This window comes from Ovis aries, chromosome 9 (genome assembly GCF_016772045.2).
Source record: "Ovis aries strain OAR_USU_Benz2616 breed Rambouillet chromosome 9, ARS-UI_Ramb_v3.0, whole genome shotgun sequence".
Classification (NCBI taxonomy): Eukaryota; Metazoa; Chordata; class Mammalia; order Artiodactyla; family Bovidae; genus Ovis; species Ovis aries.
In genome coordinates, this window is record NC_056062.1 from 36,543,791 (window position 1) to 36,553,188 (window position 9,398).

Sequence of the window (9,398 nt, forward strand, 5' to 3'; positions counted from 1 at the left end):
ATAGTTCTGGAAGTTTTGGCCACAGCAATCAGAGCAGAAAAAGAAATAAAAGGAATCCAAATTGGAAAAGAAGAAGTAAAACTCTCACTGTTTGCAGATGACATGATCCTCTACATGGAAAACCCTAAAGATTCCACCAGAAAATTACTAGAGCTCATCAATGAATATAGTAAAGTTGCAGGATATAAAATCAACACACAGAAATCCCTTGCATTCCTATACACGAATAATGAGAAAGTAGAAAAGAAATTAAGGAAACAATTCCATTCACCATTGCAACGAAAAGAATAAAATACCTAGGAATATATCTACCTAAAGAAACTAAAGACCTATATATAGAAAACTATAAAACACTGATGAAAGAAATCAAAGAGGACACTAATAGATGGAGAAATATACCATGTTCATGGATCGGAAGAATCAATATAGTGAAAATGAGTATACTACCCAAAGCAATTTACAAATTCAATGCAATCCCTATCAAGCCACCAGCGATATTTTTCACAGAACTAGAACAAATAATTTCAAGATTTGTATGGAAATACAAAAAACCTCGAATAGCCAAAGCAATCTTGAGAAAGAAGAATGGAACTGGAGGAATCAACTTGCCTGACTTCAGGCTCTACTACAAAGCCACAGTCATCAAAACAGTATGGTACTGGCACAAAGACAGACATATAGATCAATGGAACAAAATAGAAAGCCCAGAGATAAATCCACACACATATGGACACCTTATCTTTGACAAAGGAGGCAAGAATATACAATGGAGTAAAGACAATCTCTTTAACAAGTGGTGCTGGGAAAACTGGTCAACCACTTGTAAAACAATGAAACTAGATCACTTTCTAACACCGCACACAAAAATAAACTCAAAATGGATTAAAGATCTAAATGTAAGACCAGAAACTATAAAACTCCTAGAGGAGAACATAGGCAAAACACTCTCAGACATAAATCACAGCAGGATCCTCTATGATCCACCTCCCAGAATTCTGGAAATAAAAGCAAAAATAAACAAATGGGATCTAATTAAAATTAAAAGCTTCTGCACAACAAAGGAAACTATAAGCAAGGTGAAAAGACAGCCTTCTGAATGGGAGAAAATAATAGCAAACGAAGCAACTGACAAACAACTAATCTCAAAAATATACAAGCAACTTCTGCAGCTCAATTCCAGAAAAATAAACGACCCAATCAAAAAATGGGCCAAAGAACTAAATAGACATTTCTCCAAAGAAGACAAACTGATGGCTAACAAACACATGAAAAGATGCTCAACATCACTCATTATTAGAGAAATGCAAATCAAAACCACAATGAGGTACCACTTCACACCAGTCAGAGTGTCTGTGATTCAAAAATCTGCAAGCAATAAATGCTGGAGAGGGTGTGGAGAAAAGGGAACCCTCCTACACTGTTGGTGGGAATGCAAACTAGTACAGCCACTATGGAGAACAGTGTGGAGATTCCTTAAAAAATTGAAAATAGAACTACCTTATGACCCAGCAATCCCACTGCTGGGCATACACACTGAGGAAACCAGAATTGAAAGAGACACGTGTACCCCAATGTTCATCGCAGCACTGTTTACAATAGCCAGGACATGGAAACAACCTAGATGTCCATCAGCAGATGAATGTATAAGAAAGCTGTGGTACATATACACAATGGAGTATTACTCAGCCGTTAAAAAGAATTCATTTGAATCAGTTCTGATGAGATGGATGAAACTGGAGCCGATTATACAGAGTGAAGTAAGCCAGAAAGAAAAACACCAATACAGTATACTAACACATATATATGGAATTTAGAAAGATGGCAATGATGACCCTGTATGCAGGACAGCAAAGGAGACACAGATGTATATAACGGACTTTTCGACTCAGAGGGAGAGGGAGAGGGTGGGATGATTTGGGAGAATGGCATTCTAACATGTATACTATCATGTAAGAATTGAATCGCCAGTCTATGTCTGACGCAGGATACAGCATGCTTGGGGCTGGTGCATGGGCATGACCCAGAGAGATGTTATGGGGAGGGAGGGGGGAGGTGGGGTTCATGTTTGGGAACGCATGTAAGAATTAAAGATTTTAAAATTATAAAAAATAAAATAAAATAAAAATAACAAAAAAAAATAAAAAAATAAAAGAGCATCCCAGGGGTCTCTTAGGCAAGCACCCCAGCACATTTAAATAGGAGTCTTGAAAATTCAAACTTTTAAGAGATAAAGCTGCAAAATTCTGATGACAGAAGCTCAGCCTGAAGGTAGGACAGCTCAGGGGTATCTGGGGACATGGGAGCCCCCGGGGCACATGAGTCCCATTTTGTGTAAAGTTGCCCTTGTTCACTGGTTAAGGTCAGCCTGGGTGGGTGTCTTGCTTTCTGTGCTGTTCTGAGAGGAGCTGGCGGCCCCACGTTCACTTAAAGGGAAGGAGTTATCTCTTCCCATGATCTTTCCCTTCTATTCTCTCGCCTCAGGTCCTTCCCCGCTAAATGTTTGTGGCGTGCCCTCTAGGTCCTCAACTCACCAGCGGGTGTGAGGGGTGAGCAAATAAGAAAGCTGGCTACACTATTACTGGGTCCTTGGCAGAGACACCAAATGGTGAAGCAGAGGCCAGGCATTGGTTTGTTAACCACTCTGAATGTATTGGTTTGTTAACCACTCTGAATGTTTGAGCTCTGACTACACAGCTACCCTAAGCAGAAATAAAAGGGCTCCTCATAAAGAATGGTGGCTGGTTTGAAAAAAGTGTATCTATTTGATTACATTTTCTCAAACGTCTTGGGTGAGATACATATGTACACATATTGCTTTATTGTAACATAATAATTAGGTTATTATCAGGAAGGGAAAAGACATGCTACTCTTATCCTTGGGTGTAGGCCGGATTTCTGTTTCTCAGATTTGGCAATCCTTACTTCCTGGGGAGAGAATTAAATGACTTCTTTATTCCTCAAAGCACTAGCCCCATGTCTCTCAAATCTGACCTACAGGTGGGTTTTATTTGGGCCACATGGGTTTAAATGGAATCAATGGCTGAAATGAAAAACTTGAGATGTTGTCGTGAAGATGGAGGTTTCAGATTTCTTTGGAAAAGTCTGGCAATACTGGCTGGCAATTCCCAGGGAAGAAATTGACTCAGGCTGAATAGAGACACAGGATCTCTGATGTGCTTCGGCCCCATCATGTCTGACTGCTCCAGGCGTGGATTTCCAGAGGCCTGCTGCTGTTTATCAGCTCCTTCCCAGTCTGCTTCACACACTTATATTATCTGTATCTCTAGCTCAGAAGGAGGGGGCCGCTGGCCTGGAAGAATTTAGTCTGTCAAGGATGAGGGAGATAGATAGCGGGCAGGGGTGGGGGCGCTCGGTGAGCAGCAGGGACCTGTGACCCTTTGCACTGGCTGGGAGGACAATGCATGGCTGTGGGGATGTCCCGGGAAGCCAGTGGGGCCGGATGCAGAGTGCTACGGCCCTGCTGGATTGGAGCCTGTGGTATTGCACAGCACTGCACTGCAGAGCAGAGGCTGCTCCTCTGTGGCTCACCTTTGATCCTGGGGGGAAGAACTCAAAGGAATGGATGAGTGAAGGTCCTGGGAAAATGACTCAGTGGACAGACTTTAGCTACAGGTGGTTTCAATTAGAAACACAAAGACGTGTTACATTTTTTGGTACCTGAATGTTGTCCCAAATGGCTTAATTAATGAAGTAGTCATAAACCCCTTATGTGATGAGAATTTGCCTTCCAAAACATTCATAGTACCTTGCCCAGGGATGTGGTCACCAAATCACTCCCTCCATTCACTCATCTATCCATTCATCAGATATCAGAAGACCCACGATGGTTGTGATGTAGAGTGGACAACATTGAGCAAGATAGCATCTCCAGTTCTTCCGAGTCTTGTGGCGATCTGGATGAGAGATCTGGAGCTGGAGTGGAGAGGACATTGCTTGGGAGCAAGAAATTTGGGGTCTTGATTCCATTTCTGTCCTTCAACTCCTGGGTAATATTGGGCCAATGACTAGATCTTTCTGGGCTCCACTTTTCTTATTTGTAAAATGGGGCTAAATTATCTGTGATTTTTTTTATTAACTTCTAAAATACTTTGCTGAAGAAAAGAGACATACACATCTGAATGTAAAATGTAGATTTTCTTATACGTAAGGGCATAGTTGGTTAGGCTTTTGTTTTCTTTATGGATGTGAATTCGAAATGAGAGTCACAATACATTGTGTTTTGCTTCAATGTGTTCACTCATCTTTGATTTCATATTGCTGTTGTTGTTTCAGTTGCTAAGTTGTGTCCGACTCTTTGTGACCCCAAGGACTATAGCCACCAGGCCCCTCCATTCATTGGATTTCCCAGGCAAGAATACTGAGTGGGTTGCCATTTCCTCTTGCAGGGATCTTCCCAACCCAGGGATTGAACCCACATCTCTTGCACTGGAAGGTGGATTCTTTACTGCTGAGCCACCAGGTAAGCCCAACATTTCATATATAAGAGAATCAAATGAAAAATGTTTTTACAGGTTTAGCTGTAGGAAGAGGAGGGGACCAGTAATGCTTCTGTCAAAATCAGATGGTTTCACTGTCTCTGAGTTTGTGATTTGCTGCAGAAACTGAAGGGCAAATGAGACCTCTGAAGGAGAAGAAACTTGAGAATGTTATGCAGTTGGGGTAATGGGTTTATTATATCTACATACAAGTAGGCATTTATTGGCATTGTGTCAAAAAGAAAGGACAAAGTGATAACAAAAACTGAGCATGAAAACAAGACAGCTGCAACAGACCAATATTTAAAAGCTTAAAGATTCTCAGAACACAGAACCTGGAATCACAGCTTTCAGCTTGTATAGTTAATTACCTGGACTCTCAAGTCAACTATATAATGCAAGCGACGCGAGACGACACAACACACCAGCGCAGCAGTCTCTCACTGGGGGTGGGGGAAGGCTTGGTGGGGCTTCAGGTCACTGATGGGAAAGGGGCTTAAAATCTCATAAATCCTCCGTATCTTTTCTCCATTTCAGGAACTTCCTTGGAGTAACTTTCGCCTTCTTCCTCGGAGGGTAGGGGCTCGGCAAAGCGCTTGAGGAAGCCACCGTACCTTTTCTGGTAGTCCATCCACCACTCCGGACGACCCACTCTTCTCATGAAACCCCCGTATCGCTTCTGCAGCTCTTTGGTTTCATCTTCCAGGTGGGGGCTTCTCTTTAAGCCTCTCATGAAGCCGCCGTATCTCTTGCTCACATCTTCAGCATCACTGCCCTCCTGGTGGAGGCTCCCCTCTCGCTGGTCCCCAGCTCCCAGCAGCTCCTTGAGCAGGTTGGAGGAGTTGCCCAGGCCATCATCTTCCTCTGCATCCTTCTTCATGAAGCCCCCATATCTCTTGCCAAGGACCTCACCTCCATTTGCCTCTTCCTCCGCTTCCAGGGGGTACAGCTCATCCATTTTCTTCATGAAGCCCCCATACCGCTTCATGAAGCCCCCGTACTTCTTGGCAAGCAGGTGGCTCTCCTCCTGTTTGCTGAGGGCACTGGTGGCATCCGGAGGAAGCTCTAGTTTGGTCAGCTGCAGAAGCTCCTTGCAGGTTTCCCAGGTCTTGAGAGAAGGCAGTTTCCCCTCACATTCCAGAGTGCAAGCCTAGGGAAAATAATCTGATTTAATGACAGAAGAGGCTTTTCTGATTTCACTCAGTAAACACATTTTCACTCCCCACCACCCGCCCCACTGGGCCACTCTATGCTTGCTTTGATGAAGAAACTGCCACTTAATAATCTCATTTTTCTTACAAATTTTAGTTGTACTGAATAGGCAGATCGAAGGAAAATCAGAAGGGGAGATTGTGGAGAACTAACTGAATCAAATTAGAATTTGTCTTTGAATTTTAACAGACTGTACTATGCTGTACTATTGTAATATTGTAAAGATATTTTCCCACTCAATTTTAACCTATATTTTTCTTAGCATTTCAGTTTTTTTATGGTTCTACTTGTAGAACTCAGTTATTAACTCTTGATTTAGACATAAAAACTAGGCCCTTTCTTGAGATTTAAAATATATTGGTATATTACTTAATATGAAATATATACATATTATTTTTCATAAAGAAAAGAAGCATTTTATTAGTGCAACAAAATTCTGGTATATAGTTAATCAGCTCTTACTAATTATTTAAGTTTTGTGTCTAAGAAAATTAAATACATGCAAAAATAAAAATCTATAGATCTGATAAAAATAATGGTCCTGTTTTATTTTTATCTCTGATTAAGAAACCTAATCATTATTAAAAATTTAAGATGTTCAGATTTCAAGACTATTTCCATCCTAAAGTGAAATTTAAACACACCATTTGCCAAAAATTTATGTTGAATATTTTGTATACTATTACCAAAGGCTACTTTAATATTGGCATTTCTTAAATAATGTCAAATAACTAGAATAACAGTCATTAGTACAGAAGTGATATTAATTTATATCTTATAGCCTCTCTCTCTCATGCTCAGTGATGTCGGACTCTTCACAACCCCATGAACTGTAGCCCACCAGGCTCCTCTGTCCATGAGATTTCCCAGGCAAGAATACTGGAGCAGGCTGCCATTTTCTCCTCCAGGGCATCTTCCTGAGCCAGGGATTGAACCTGCATCTCCTGCATTGGCAGGCGATTTACCTGCCACTGGGAAGGTAATATCCACCTGGGAAACTGATATTCCTATAGTCATCTATACATTTTCTTGTATTATTTTTCATACTTTGTGTTGGATAGTAAATTCAGTTTGGACATCAGTCATGGCATGGCTGCTCATTTTTTTAAATCCATCATAGAATGAAGCGCAAGTGTCTTTCACATGGTGCAAATTCCACAATTATTTGTTACTTGATTTTACTACATAGTTCTAGCTAGGCAAGCTTATTTCTCATGTATCTTTTCTTTTTCTTTTTTTTTTTTTAATTTGTCTTTTTCATCCAAGCTAAAATTCCAGAGCTGCCGTAATTCTAACAATATAGTGGTTAACAAGCCATTTGTCACAGACAAAATAACTATCCTATATGCAAGTCCCAAGAGAAAACCAATCAGTAAAACACAAATAAGAAAGAAAAATATGGATGCAGGGGATTGTCACCTCTACTAAAGATGCAACATTTTTTCTCAGACTTTAAATATAAAGACCTATTTGTCAAGTGGAGAGGATGGCGCAATCCAAATGGAAAAAACAAACATTTAACCTGAAACATACTGTCTTGGGTTCTGTAGAATCCTTCCCTTAGTGATTGTCCCTGTTCTGTGTATCTAGGTAAGAGAATTGCTTCAGAAGGTCTGGAGAGGTACTTGTCTCTTTGGATTAATACATATGCTCTGCCCAACTTTTTAAGTCATCACAGAATCTCAACAAATTGAGAAGACAGTGCAAATGAACCCTTGGGGGAGCTAGTTAAAATGAAGCTTCCTGGGCCCCCACTTCAGCGATTCTGAGTCAGTGGGGGCAGCAAGAGTGATTTAGGAGCATCGGATTACCATTAGAATGACAGTTCTTTTGCACTTAGATTCCTTTCCCCCAACACCACCAAGCCCCTGTATAATTTATCTTTGGATCATAGGCCACCTCTTTGGACTCGGCCACCTCTCCTGTGCCCCTTTCACAGCCAAATTAAACTGTTGTCTTACTAGTTTAATTAATAAATTGCACTATTAACGATAGTACCTTCTAGGCAGGACAGAAGTTGAATTCCAGGGGGACTCACCTGCAGAACAGTCGCCGACCCATCTCTCCTGTCCACTGCATTCTCCCTGCCTCCTCTCCCTTCATCCACACTGAACCGTCCCCGCGCCTCCCCCCGCCACCCCTCCCCACAAGTGAGGCGCATGGTCTGAGAGACCTGAGGTTAAAAGGGCTAGAGAAATTAAATTCAAAGACAGCGAGATTATAAATCACTGTTATTCGCGGGAAGGATGGGTAGATGCTTGTGAGTGGAAGGGGCCCTAGGTGGGCTATGTGAGCAGGTGGGTGACTGAGCATCTTCCCTGGGGCAGGTGAGGGGGACAGCCGGAGCTCTCCGAGGTCCTGAAGAGAGAGAGAGAGAGAGAGAGAGAGAGAGAGAGAGAGAGAGAGCGCACCAGCGGGGCGCCCACCTCCCCGGGGTGAAAACGAACAAGGTTTGCGTGGCGACACCGCCGCCCTTTTGGTCCCTAGCTAGTTGCGGGGACCCGAAACTCAGAACCAAAGCAGGACCTTGGTCAGCGTTCGGGGAGCAGTCGGGATACCTGGGTCACCTGGGGTCAGCGCCGACTGGGAGCACAGCGGGCCCGGGCTGTGCGCGTAGGGTCCGGGTTAGCTGCTCCCGCACCGCGCGGAACACTCACCAGCGGGTTGAGGTCGGTCGGGCGCGCCAGGCGGTAGCTGCACGTGGCGCAGTCCTGGCTGCATTCTGCCCTCACGGTCGCCAGGAGCCCGGGGCCGAGCGCAAGCAGCCAAGTGCAGAGTCCCAGGAACCGCGCCATGGGCTGCGGGGAGAGCGCACAGAGCTCCGAGCCTGTCCGCGCGCCCAGCGGGGCCCTGGGAAGGGCTCCGAGCCGGGCCGCCGCAACTGGGATGAGGGTGCTTCATCGAACCAGAGCTCACGGGACCCTCTTTCCTGCCCTCCCCCGCCCGCCCGGGGGACCGCTCAGATCTCCTTTCGGTTCCCGAGTGGTCCCTGTGGCCCGGAGCCCGGGTCGGCCCCAGGCACTGGCTCTCTGCAGGGCAGGATTCTGGAGGGGACTACGGAGACCAAATTTGAGAGCCCGGGAGCCCAGGGCCTGGCGACATTGACCCGGGTCACATACAAGGAGCGGAAGAAAGTTGGGGGCCCCCATGCAATGCAACGAGGAATAAAACGCAGCTGGCTGAGCGCCCCAAACCCACGCAGCAAGGTGGGCTTCGGCTGAGTTCACTCACGTTGCCGCTGTTCGGGGCACGCAGGTCGGTCGGGGAAACCGGGTCCGGGGCGACTCGGTGGGGGTAGAGCCACGAAAGCGGGCGGACCTCACCCTCGCGGTCCTCGGCGTCGCCGCGGCTGCAGCGCAGAGACGGGTCTCCGTCCTCGCCAGCCTCCCTGGCCGTCCAGGCTGCGGCGGCAGGAGCCACTTTATAATTCGTCCCGGAGCGCAGGAGGCGAGCGCGCCCCAATCGCCGGCGGGCTGCCGCTGACGCAGGCCCTACGCCGGCCGCGCACCGCCCCCGCCGGAAGAGGGGTCCGGGCCCGGGCGGGGGACCAGCGTGGCGGCGCACCCCTCGGCCGGGTGACACACCGAGGCAGTTAGGAAAGTTGGGGAGAGGGTGCGATGAGATCAAGTCCCCCTGCGTAAAGTCACCGCAATTGCCCTCCGCGGGGAGCGCGCTTAGCATCAGAGCCCA

At 45.5% G+C, this 9,398-nt stretch overlaps 1 protein-coding gene across 1 annotated transcript; it reads right to left on the reverse strand.

Annotated features, from left to right (window-relative positions):
- Positions 1-4,667: 4,667 nt before the first annotated feature.
- On the reverse strand, positions 4,668-9,106 carry PENK (proenkephalin). Its single transcript, XM_027972971.3, has 3 exons — positions 8,940-9,106; positions 8,366-8,506; positions 4,668-5,646 (listed from the first exon to the last, which is right to left on the reverse strand). Exons 2-3 carry the CDS (start codon positions 8,501-8,503, stop codon positions 4,993-4,995), a joined length of 792 nt encoding a protein of 263 aa, XP_027828772.1. The 5' UTR covers positions 8,504-8,506; positions 8,940-9,106; the 3' UTR covers positions 4,668-4,992.
- Between the last annotated feature and the right edge of the window lie 292 nt (positions 9,107-9,398).

Coding starts and splice junctions, on each gene's coding strand:
- PENK (XM_027972971.3), bottom strand. CDS start 8,503: ATGGCGCGGTTCCTGGGACTCTGCACTTGGCTGCTTGCGCTCGGCCCC. Junction 5,647..8,365: donor CGACCGACCTCAACCCGCTG/GTGAGTGTTCCG, acceptor TATTTTCCCTAG/GCTTGCACTCTGGAATGTGA.